At 39.8% G+C, this 12,500-nt stretch overlaps 2 protein-coding genes across 3 annotated transcripts in view; both read left to right on the forward strand.

Moving 5' to 3' along the window:
- The window catches only part of LOC138006057 (uncharacterized), an 11,092-nt gene extending 6,818 nt beyond the window's left edge, over positions 1-4,274 (forward strand). Inside the window, exon 3 of the mRNA XM_068852213.1 lies at positions 948-4,274. Within this exon, the coding sequence (XP_068708314.1) occupies positions 948-1,100 (153 nt within the window). The 3' untranslated portion in view covers positions 1,101-4,274. The remainder of the gene's footprint in view (positions 1-947) is intronic.
- LOC138007797 (uncharacterized) overlaps positions 1-12,500 on the forward strand; it is a 33,638-nt gene that overhangs the window by 16,081 nt on the left and 5,057 nt on the right. The window contains exon 1 of one of the 2 annotated variants that reach the window (XM_068854874.1): positions 10,722-10,931. The exons of the other annotated variant lie outside the window; for it this stretch is intronic. Coding sequence (XP_068710975.1) covers positions 10,862-10,931 — 70 coding nt within the window. The 5' untranslated portion in view covers positions 10,722-10,861. Of the gene's footprint in view, positions 1-10,721; positions 10,932-12,500 lie in introns of those variants that run through there. 2 annotated transcript variants of the gene reach the window in all.

Raw genomic sequence — 12,500 nt, forward strand, 5'->3', positions numbered from 1 at the left:
AAAAGTCTCCTTTGTTGGGAGCGAGAGGGGGCGAGACCAAATAAACAATGAGCTGGCTGCAGGCGCTTCCTCCTTCCCCTCTCCCTCGCTCCGCGCGTTTCGCGCGCGCCCAATTTTTCCCTCTCCCTTCCCCTTTCTAGCGCCTGCCACGCAGGCTAGAAGATAGGCTAAGGAAAGCGAGTAGGCATGTTGTGCTTGCTGGATGTCTTAAAAAAAAAGGCACGCATTGCGTACGTGTGGTAGTGCAGTCACTTGACACAGTGCTTTATTAATTCCACAACTGTTAACTAAGCTGCGTTTTGTTTTCCAGGAGATTTAAGGTGTCTTTGCGTAGTATGTAGCTCTAATAGTACACAATATTGTGTTGGTATCGTAAATCATTATAGTGCTATGGTAGATGTCTTAGGTAAATAGCCCCCTGAGAAGACACGTAGTTACAAGTAAAATACTAAACCCAGAAAGATTGAAGAAAATATAAGGGAATCGAGAAATATTAGCTTCAAGGCAGACATGAAGTTTGTTTCATGCAAATGAGTGCTTTAAAAGAGCCGTAGAAACGTCACTTGGGATTGCCAAGGGCCTTGTAAATGTCAGGAATGTAAATGTGTTCATTATTGGTATTCGGTTCGCGAATTGAGTGCCACGCTTCTAAAAATAATTCTTTATTAACCCGACATTGCATACAAAACAATCATGAATTTGACTTTGACGACGTCAAGATCATTGACCGCTGTTCCCAATGGTCAAAAAGATTGTTTTTAGAATCGTGGCACTCAATTCGCGAACTTTGACATATGGTTATTTCGGGAACAAGTGAGCACAAGCAAATAAGGGAACCAGGAGCCCCCTGGGAGGAACTCGTTAAGATCCAGCGAACTGTTGCCTATGAATTGTTGATAAGTGAGGCACGTATTACATGTCTAACTTATTTTATTCGACTCTTGCAGGAAAAATGCCACGAAAAAAAGTGCCGCAAGGAAATTACTGATCCAAAACAATATGGGAACATCACAGCAAACTATTGTGATCACCAATGCTGCACTGAGAACCTTTGCAACACTGGGATGCTTGTTAGTAATGCAAGTGAGAGCTTGCCTTAAACCTTAATTATAAATTGTATGATTTGATCTATTTTAAGTTCTTTAGTCATTAGTTGCATATTATTGTATTGATAATCATTAGAAGCACAAAAGGTGCAAAGAACAACGATCGAATCCGTTCTACTAACTTTTGAGCGATAGTTTCTCACATATGGAATAACTGGTATGAGAGGTTGATTATCTTAAAAAGTGAAGAAATCATTAAGCAACAATTTAGGTTTTTCTGCCCAGTATAGCTAGAGAAAAAGTAAGTATTAAACCCGTAAAGAAACTCAACTGCCAGGACTACTGAGTCAAAGCGGGATACGGGATCCTTGTTTACCAAACCGTGGTCTTCAAACTTACATGTATTAGGGTTCAGCTAGGAACGACCGTTAACGAAGGGCTTGTCAGCCGGCTTCATACAAGCCATAGCCTCAGCGCTTTGTTTGATAATTTTTCCAAATTCATGTTATTAGAGTGAATAAAATTCTCAAGTTGTAAGACGGCCGTATGATTTCTTGTCCATGGATGTAAAACGAGTTTTTCGGCGGTAATGTCACTGACCTGCTCCCAATTGAGTTGCTTCATAGCTCATTGCAACGGCATCGTTCAGTAAGAACGTCTTTGGTATGTTCATTTGTTTGTTGTTTTTTTGTCTCAGTGTCGCTATTGCGTTGTTGCTTCTTTAAATCATGAACTTACAGAAGCAGCAAATGTTGCTATTGATCAGAGTACTTTATTACGTGGGATGCCGTAAGAAAATAAAGAATGAAATCAAGTTTTAAAAAAATAGCTATCGTCGTCGCTAATGTTCCTTTAGTAAACAAGCGATACCATTTTTGACGGTTGATGCGATTCTTAGTAACCAAGCCTTTTTATTCGGTCAGGCTTTCAATAAATTGTTAGGATTAGCTTCATTTAAATACTTTAATATTGCAAGCTTGAAGCCGTTGTTTCGGGAGTGTAGAGGTTAAGTGCATTTGCTCTTAAGCAACTGAATCGAGATTTTTTTTGCTAGCTTTTTTGTCGGTTTTTTTTTTAATTCTTAGTGACATACGTTGCTAATCTAGTCCTACATTAAGTATATTTTTCCTCCTTTGCAAACGACAAACTTAGCAGTGAAAATTGTTCTATATCTCATCCAAACGGCATCGCTTGTTTACGAAAGGGAAAATTGCATCGTCGTAACGGGGACTCCGCAGGGGTCCCCCATTCAGGGACTAAACCCATTCGAAGGGGCTTAACTTTAGGTTTTTTTTTACTTTTATGTTGAATTCGCAGTTTTCATGTCGCAAATTTTGTTGCTTATGGCAAATTGTTTTATTCTCGGTAGACAATTCCTAAAAACTTACTTCTTCTCTTCTTAAAAGCTGTATATCAATATTTATTTACTATTGCAGCAATATTTGTTTGGTATAAAGTAGGTAAACGAAATCTGTACCTTGCTTAGTTCGCATTTTTGAACGCTAAAATATAATTTTCCGTCTTGTATTTCTTACATCAAGTCGTATGTTTTGACGTCTCCAATCCAGAAACTAACCCCGCCGGACGGGGATTAACTTCAGTGAACTTTTGTCGTGGAAAGCTGTTAGACGCTCAGAGTACACACTAAACTTGATGTAAAAAAAAGGTTTAAAGGAACTTCATGTCAGCCTCGAAGCCAATCTTTCTCGATTCTCTTTTATTTTCTTCAATCTTTCTGCGTGTACCTTTTTACTGAACCACTGACATGTCTTCTCAGGGCGTATTTACCAAAGACATGTACCATAGCACTATAATTATTTACGATACCAAAACAATATCGTATACTGTTACAGCTACATATTACACAAGGACAACTTGAATCTCCTGAAAAACAAAACGCAGCTCAGTTGACAGTTACAATACAATACATACAATAAATACTTAATTGACCGCTCCCCATAGAGGCTTTTCAGGGCCAATGAAACACAACGAAATGACGGAACAGAACAACAACAACAACAACAACAACTGTGAAAAATCCCGACTGGCCGGAGGCAAACCAGTCGGTTATTTACAAGTGCAGCTGGGAAGTTAAACCAGGGACTACCAGGATCAAATTCAAGGAGTGTTTAGAGCGGGCCCTTGAATCCGGGATCTCCGGATCTCGAGGCAAGCGGTCTAACCACAGGGCCACACTGCCTTTCTAGTTATGGAAAAAAATTACACTGTCAAGATACTGCACTACTACACGTGCGCAATGCGTGCCTGTCTTTTTAAAATATCTCGTATCTCGTCAATTTTCCCCCCAAATATCCCGTATCCCTATAATTTTTTTACCTAAATATTCCGTATCCTGATAACCCCTAACAGGGATTCGTTGTTAGCATTTGCAAATTTAATAGCATTAAGAATAAGAAATAACCTCTTTTTCTCTTTTTACAACGAACAACTTTTAGCTAAATTACGGATTTATCTTTCTGGTAATCTCTAGCCATTTTCCAAAGTTTACCTGTAGTTGAAGTTCACTGTAACTGGACAATTTGTGTCAACTGTTCGTGCATCCCATAGATACGCCCTCTTAGGCGTCTTGTTCAAATATTTTATTATTATGCAATCAGTGAGTTTTGGGAACAGTAACAGAATAAACTAGAGAGTATCAGTAAAATGTAATTTGTGTCTACAATAAAGAACAAAAATCACGCTAGGAGAAAAGAGGAAGGGACAAAGACATGTCACGTAGAAAAACCAAAGACCATGACATGGTCAAAGTAAACAACGATGCCCAGTTAAATATAGCGTTTTCTTTTCGACAAATTTTACACTTTCGAGAGTTGACAGAAACTAGCCAATCACATGAAAGGTTATAATTTGTGGGGACAATGAAAAACAAACTGCCCTCGATCTTAAGCTCTGCTCCTCACGGCCAGAACAAGAAACAAGACGCCTGGAGGCGTTCACGCGGGATAATTTGGTCAGTATAAGAGTAATGTTAAACTTTTATTGGGTACCAGTAATTACAGTCTGTTTACACTAACAAAGTTTCGTTAAAGTGGTGACAAGTTAAGTTTGTGAATTAGAAAAACCGAATTATCTCACATGAAGTGAATTGAGGAACTGATCAGGGCCCAAAGAGTAATCCAGTGTGATGATATGTAATGTGATTGCAGGAAAGGGCAATGTTCAATCCTTAGTTTAGTTTGTTTAGCCAATAAAGCGAAGAACAATCAAGTCTAGTGAGAGAAACAGACAATCTCCTTTTAAAGGAAGATTTTTAAAATCTCACAAATTTCATTGCAGTCACTGTTTCGTTACAAAGGTCCAGTTTTGGAGAATAATAACGCTTACTGTCGTTGCCGTTTTGAGTTTACGAGGCCTCAAACTAAATTGAACCAAGGGAGCTCAAGGGAAACACCAATTCTCGTTTGTCCACCAAAGTCAAGTCCTGTGGGAAGGGGTTAATACTTGGATGGGCGACCTGTGTGGTACTCTAAGGGAGTCACGCTGAAATCAAAGCGTGCTGATGTTCCACAACAAACACATAAGTACTTACAGTGTGATACTCTTATTACTGAATAAATGCTAGACAACGGGACAAAAATATCCCCCCCCCCCCCTCCCAAAATATACAACTACGCCTGTTCTTTCAAATGCCTCTTCTATGACAAAACAGGAATCGATCGCAGCTCAATAACATTTATCATCCTGATTATGTAGTGTTGATATCACAAACGATCAATTTTACACTAACACAGCGATGGTGGGATTATCGATAAAAAAAAAGTATCTGAACGGTAATTAATACTTTTGATAAAGTGCAACGCTTTTCAACTGGAAACCAACAAAATGTGAGTGAGCACTTTGACTCGATCGATTTTTGAATTCAATCAGTGTATAATACCATATTGTATGAAAGTTGCTTCAAATTTCGTGTTTAGAAGAAGTGTTTGCCGACCTGTTGAACTCTTCGTTTGATAACTTACCAAGCTACTGAACTCATTGGTTCGAGTGATCGCATGACCGCAGATTAAGAACAAGGTTTCCAGTTGGAAGTGCACTTAAAACACTGCACATAAATCCATAAATTCAATCTCCGTTCACTATTTGAAAAGTAAACAATATCGCTCGATTACTGAACACGTAACTTCAATCTCCGTTCAATATTTAATGAAATCTTAGCTCCTCCTCCAGATTTCATGAACGTTGCTGGATCAGGACTTTCAGTATTTTTCCACCCTGATCTTTCACGTGATTCCAAGTGGAGCCAATGAGATCGCACAATTCTCTCGAGACTTCGCGCGCGACTGCAATTTGTAGCTACGATGAAACCGAATTCGACCGAAACCTTGACGCGGTCTGCAACAGGCATCCCGCCTAAGAAGAGGTTTGAGCTGATACAGCACCCGTAATATCCACAACAACTAGCACTTTTATTTACAGCCCCTGCCTGTTGCTTGCTTTGATCGGTGCATCCCACGTGAACGCCTACTTGGTGTCTTGTTGACTTTAAGGCTTTTGACACCATCGACCACAATGTGCTGTTGCTCAAATTACGCAATTAGGGATTGGACCAAAACAGCCTAACCTGGTAAAAGTAAAGGAAAATAAGCATCATTATTTACCCTCGGATTTTTAGAGTAGCTGGTAGCTAATATCCGAGACTCCGAGCGTTGAACAGAACAACTTTGAGAATCCCAACTGGCTGGAGGCAAACTAGTTGGCTATTTAAAAGTGCAGCCGGGAAATTGAACTAGGGACTCAACGATTGGTCAGAACGTGTCTTGAACGTGTCTTGAACCCGGTTTGAATCATATCTTACCGATCGTTATCAGAAACGCAGTCCGAGTTTCCTGTGGTGTCCTTCAGGGAAGTAACTTAGGACCATTATTATTCTTGGTTTACATTTAAGATTTACCTAATTGCCTCTAACTTGCCTCTCCAAGAATTTTCGCCGATGATACAAATATTACAATTGCAGCTGACTCACTGACCCACTCGGAACTCGAAAACAAAATGAATAATCGATGGCTCACAGCCAACAGATTAAGCCTCAATGTTGCAAGAACTGAATTCATGGTAATCGGCTCCTGGCAACGAATTCATGTCCTTGGGAACCACCACGTGAACGTTGAGATTAACGGAAAACCGAGAGAATTCACGAAGCCAAATCACTGGGTCTATAAATTGATAAGATTCCGTCTTGGAAAAGGAAAGGAACTTTATTCAAGTGTCTAGTCGTTCTAGCGTTGGAGCACTAATTGGGGACACTGTAAACTGAAATTAACAAATATCGCAAATCAAATCAAATATTGGTTTTGAAGAGAGGGAAGACTGGAGTACCCGGACCACATATGACGTCGAGTCTGGGAATCGAACCCGGGCCACATTGGTGGGAGGCGAGTGCTCTCACCACTGCGCCAACACTGCGCCACTGCCCCACCTAAGAGGACTTCACTTCGGTGGACAAACGGGAATGGGTGTTTTTGGTTCAATTTATAAGCCCACGTGGCCTCTAAATGAAAGTAAGCAATATTATTCCCGAAAACTGGACCTGTGTAACAAACCATTTTCATTTACAGTCACTTACAATGAACTTTGTGCGATTTCGAAAATCGTCCTTAAACAGGAGGTTGTCTGTTGCTCTCGTGAGACGTGAATGTTCTTCATTTCATTAGCTAAACTAAAATTCACGACACCAAAGATTGAACATTGCCATTTCCTGCAATCGAATCACATATCATCACGTGAATCACTCTTCGGGCCCTGATCAGTTCCTCAATTTACTTCACGTGAGAAAATTCCTCCTGTCCTCGCGTCAACTGGCTATTACAGAGATGCCAACCTATGGAGATCTAAAATCTGGAGATTTTTTCCTTCCGGTCTCCCCATCTCTCCCCCTCGATCAATCTACCCACTCCCCTCCCCTCCTCTCCCCCCAAAAACGCACCCACCCATCCCCCAGCAGCTCCTTCAGAATACAAGAATATTCTGCCGCCATTGTGAATTTGCGGGAAAACAGGGTACTTATGTCAATAATTTTTATTGGTTAATCGGAGATCCAATCAAACAATCGGTTATATGGTTATGATAGCTAAAGAAAGCCATTGTGTTTAGTTCTATTAACGTGTGTTTGAAACTCAGAGATGAAGAAATGCATTAAGAAACAATGAAACGAGTTAGAAAAAATCGATTTTTTTTAAACTGTGGGGATGCAATTTGAGTCTAGAATGGAGAAACGTCTGTGAAAGGTTCAGAGTCGTTTTTATTCGGGAGATTTAATGACCCGTACGGGAGACCGGGAGATTCGTTCCGTATCCGGGAGAGTTGGCACGTATGCTATTACTCGGCCTTTCTAATTCACAAGCTTCCCTCGTTGCCACTTTAACGCAAGATAGTTTGTTAGTGTAAAGAGACTGTGATCATCGACACCTGTTCAAAGTTTAAATTTGATTATTCTTACGTGGATCAAATCATCTCACACGAACGTCTCCAAGCGTCTTGTTTACTCATCAAACGCAAAGTTCTGCCGTTGCTGAAGCTCCATCTCGACAACGTCAAGGAGGGTAAATTTGGGCGGTACAGTTTATCAGCGCTTTTCAAGTGCTCGGGCTATTTGCCAACTCATTCAAGCTTTATGCCATTCGCACGGTCAATGGCAATTCTCTTCGTGCCACGGAAGTCTCATGATTTTACTTTTGGTTGCCTTAATCAACTTTGCCGTAAAATTTCCATATCCTACATCATTCTGTTACAATTCTGTGCCCCGTCAACAACTGATTGTGCGCATGAATGGGTTAAAAATTGAACAACTTGTGTTTTACAAAGGTCCATTCATTCAGCTATTGTCTCAGCTGAGACAGAAATGGAAAAGTAAAAAGTTATGGGTCATAACCCCCAAACCCCTTTCTTGATAATTAAACTCACCTGATAGGATTAAAACGGAAATTGGAAAGTTTATAGTCCATCGTTTGTCATGGTTCCTGTCTTATCCTACTTGCTGCTTGCTGATAAATGGTAAATCGCTTTAGATCTTTTTCTTCATTGTATAAGAGCCGTAATATTTCTTGCTGTTCACGTTTAATTCTCTCGCCATTTCAAGTACAATGGGTTTGTTTTTAAAAGGCAAAAGCTCCAAGTTTAGACCAACGGAGTTTTTTTCGCGAGATGTCACGCGGTGCACGCGGGAGAATAAGACGCTAAAGCAAATGACGGTGCATGCCCACCCGACAGTCGTGAAATCTCTCCCTCCGCAAATGGAGCACTTGCAAGTGGTTTTTGCTCTTTGTTTTCCTTCAGTTGCTTATTTTTCATGTTACTTTTACTTCTCCAGATAAAATGCATTTATATTGATAACAAAAGTTAAGCCAAAGAATAAATATTGGGCTGTGGTACAAATGCATCCAGAGACTGAAATATTTGATATGTACGTGAGCTTATGCTGTAATTTCTGCAATGTTCCTGTAATTGAAGATTCGCTTATTGACATATTTTGACCGTCCGGCGTAACAAATGTCTAAAATCAAGTTCAATTGATTTATCTATCTTTCGAAATATGAAAAAATGTCGTTGAGGGGCTCGTGTGATTGATAACCGCTGTAACATCTTTTTAAGGATTCAAAGCAAATGTTGAACCGTCTTTGCCTCGATTGTTTCTACCAATTAATTACACCGTCTTTCAGTTTCCTTTACACGTGCATCGGGTTATATGGGTCGAACCTTTCATTTTCATCATGGTTATGAAAAAACACGCGAAATCTATGAAAATTATCCTTTGTGTCGTAGGGAAAAACCTCCATGCTGACACAATGTCAGCCGGCATCAATCAAAAAATTAATTAATACTTGGGCAAACCACTGTGGCACGTGTAAACAACAGGAAAAGACCTTCCCTCGGTATTTTATCAATATCTTCCTTATTTGGATAACATTGTTTCTTTTACCAGTTCCGAATGTGTTTTACGGTAATCTAGTCCGTGTTATTGTTATCACAACTATTATAGTCTACTACAATCGTATCAAAACCTCTTTTTTTCCTCCCTCCGTTCTTCCATGTCCTCTTATATATGTCGGCCCTCGCTACAATCGTTTCTTCGTCCCCTCGTGTAACGAAAATGGAGCCTGATCGCAGGTTACCTTTTTCAGTACGTCTCGATTTCGGTTTCTTATTCTTCTTCTTCTTCTTCTTCTTCTTTCCTTTTCTTTTCAGTCTTATTTCTTTCCGGTTCAAATAGTTTTATAATTAAGATCCAAATTAATAGATAAAAGCTGGAGTTCGATTTTCTAAAGATCGAATTTCTCAGTCATAGTAGCAGCCATAATTGTGGTCCTTACAAGCGACGCAAGATTAAGCATAAGCAAACTGAATAATTGAGCACAGGAGAGCCGGTCTTGATAGGAAAAAATTAAGACCCTACACTCTTTTTTTTTTTATAAGAACCTTTTTATAACAACGTTCAGGCAGAGATAAACCAACATTTTAAGAACATACCCAGGCTGAGAGTCACTGAGTTATAAGAACATCTTTAATTATTTTGCTCATTTGTTTTCGTTTTTGTGACTAGTATCAATGAAAATAAAAGAAGTGTTAAAGTGTGGTCTAACAGGACAATAAACTCGAATATTTAGGGACGTTTATAACATTAACAATGTGGTTTTTTTTATTGCGTGATACAATGAAGAACAACTCAGTTTGTATACCACACAACCTTAAAAAACATGTTAAAAACATTTTCAGGCTCAAATCGCAAAAATATGTAAGAACCAGTTCAGTCTGAGCCCTTAAATTAGACGTTCTTATAAAAAAGAAAAAAAAAAAGTTCATGTTAATGTGTCCTCGTATGTTGTTTGCATATATGCTTGCATCGATGGAGAGGATACTGTTTGTTTTCCTGCACGTATCTTTTAAAACCGATCTAAAAAGTTAACTTTGTTGATGACTGAACCTAAGACCGATACTTACCGTTTTGCTGAGGCGATACATGAGGGTCACATACTTAACAGAGCAGTGCTGACAGCCATGTCAAGTTTTGCGCCGGTGTCCTTTTCGTTTCTTTCCTCGAAATAAAATAGAATTGCCACCAAATTATTATTGTTTAAAGGAATATTCTTATGTTAATTGAGGTTAATTATCTCGAAAGCCTTGTCAACAATCTGTTCATATTTCCCTTGCAAAAGAATACGTTTTTTTAAAGCTGTTTTCTTTCACTTTAATATTGGTCCATTTCCAAAAAGGTGAGACAGGCCTCATGAATGAACACCAATGTGGAAAAATATATCATTGGAGTGGATTTATGAAAGCGAGGAATGGTAGCCCAAGGTTGCAGGGGTTTGAGGAAAAAAAGGAACATAGCTAATTTGAAGTGGGAAACATGCAGGGGAGCAAAGACAAAATACCTCAGGGAGCAATGCAACATAAACCATTTTAAGGATCAAAAAGCTGAAAACAAGTTTGGACGTAATTTCGCGAACAAGGGAACACAAGCAGATTGCTAAAGAACAAGGCCCCCATTGGAAGGGCCTTAGTCCGAGTAAGCCGTTAACCTTCGAGAATGCAGTATCTTGCTCGCCAAGACACACAAGATTATCAGAGAGGTTCAAGGATCGAGAAAATGCTGTAATAATGCCATGCTTAATTTCATCCTTGAATAACTTCTTTCCTCTCTCTACGGCTCCATATCCTGGTTCTTTAATTACAACGCCCGTGTATAAAAAAATCAATCAAACTTTTGCTTTCTCAGTGAGATTACATCACTGCAGAAGCAGGATTACTAAAGACCAACTTATTAGCTCTCCAGTTGCAAAAAGGTCACCATTCTCAAAATGGCCAAAAGTCTTTCTTCATTTCATCTCTTCGCGGGATTCTTGATCGTGTTCAAGTTGTTGCCAAAAGGTATGTTAATACGTTGACGAATTACCTCGGAAAATGAAAAAGTCTGTAAACTGTCGAGTTTCGAGTTTCGATTGGTCCTGGTTTAGTACTTGAACTCAGTTGGAGTTGACATATAGTCTTTCTGACAAATCTCTTGCGGAGGAGTCTAAGCATAAACAACAATTTTCTTGACTAATGAAGGGGCCTTGTGTTCTCTATTCTGCACACGTGAGTCAAACTATAGTTCCGTTTATAGTCTTAGTTTGTCTAATCTTTCAGAGAGCGGGACCACCGATGATTAGAAACTGACACAAGGAGAAATAACGTCTCTTCAATCACGTTGAATATACTAAAATGGCCTTCCCCGTTTCTCTCGAATCTTCAAAGTGACGCTAAATAACGGTCGTCCCAAAGGAAAAACAAAAAGAAAAAAACAAATTTTGTTGTCGCTTTGAATTGTTTTCTTTTAATAGAAAATGATCGTTCCTTTATTGCATATCTTTTGTAGTAGGCATAGTTAAATTTGTTTGAAATGATTCTAGGTTTAAATGCAGAAAAGAAAACGTGATGGTGATTTGAATTTTGGACTAGCTTTAGCCTGAACAAAGAAACCGAGAGTGTAAGAGGTTCTTAATCTCTCTATCACATTGCATAACCGGATGTCTGATTGTGCAAAGTCAAACTTTCTCGAGAGTCTAATTATCACGACCCTCTTCGTGTAAGAAATGGGCCAACACTGCTGTGCTTTTCTTATATACACGGTCGCTCGTAAAAGGCCAGTGTATATTTCGATCGCTTGTAAAAGACCCACCATTTTGGACGTGCCGCTAGTAGGGAACTGGGAAGAGCCAGGAGCCCATCACCCAATGGGCTCCTGGGACGAGCATTCTCTTTCTCCTAGGACATTGTTTGGCTCTCCCAAACTCTATGCCAGTCTCGTCATCCAAGCTACCTCAATAACGTTCGGCCTACTCCGCAGTCGGTTTCAAGGGAGCGTGAGAGCAATTCCACGGCAGCATTGATTTATTGTACGATTTCTAACTTGCGTAGCAAGCGTTTCCATGGGGGAACAAGATTTTCGATGTTTTGGCCGCGCTGAAAATAAGGCGGGGCGAAAAAAAAGAGGGATAGGGGTCTTGAATTCCCTGCCCTCCCCGTCTTTCATTTTCTCGGTCTCGCCTCATTTTTCACGCAGTAAAAACATCGAAAACCTTGTTCTCCCAAGGAAAAGCTTGCTACTAAGGCATCTGTGATATCGGCTACCAGGAGCCCTTCTGGATCATTAGAAACACGAGCCTTAATCACGATTCCTAATCAAGCGCTATTGCGTAACTACGCACTGCTAGCATTCTACATCCTCCGCCTCGAAAGCGATGATTGGGTCGTTTGATTGTCTACAAATGTTGTAGTCAAAGAACTTGCGTTTTGATTCAATTCAAGACTTTTCTTAGGCTTGCTATTACCAAAATCGCAGAACCGTGATAAATGCGTACTGCTAAGAATTCTTCGGTTATTTGAGCGGAGCCGCTGTGATCTCAACCGTCTATCTGACACCCTAAATTTTATCTCGCAGACATATTCGTCTTTTTG

The sequence above is a fragment of the Montipora foliosa genome, chromosome 6 (genome assembly GCF_036669935.1).
Source record: "Montipora foliosa isolate CH-2021 chromosome 6, ASM3666993v2, whole genome shotgun sequence".
NCBI lineage: Eukaryota > Metazoa > Cnidaria > Anthozoa > Scleractinia > Acroporidae > Montipora > Montipora foliosa.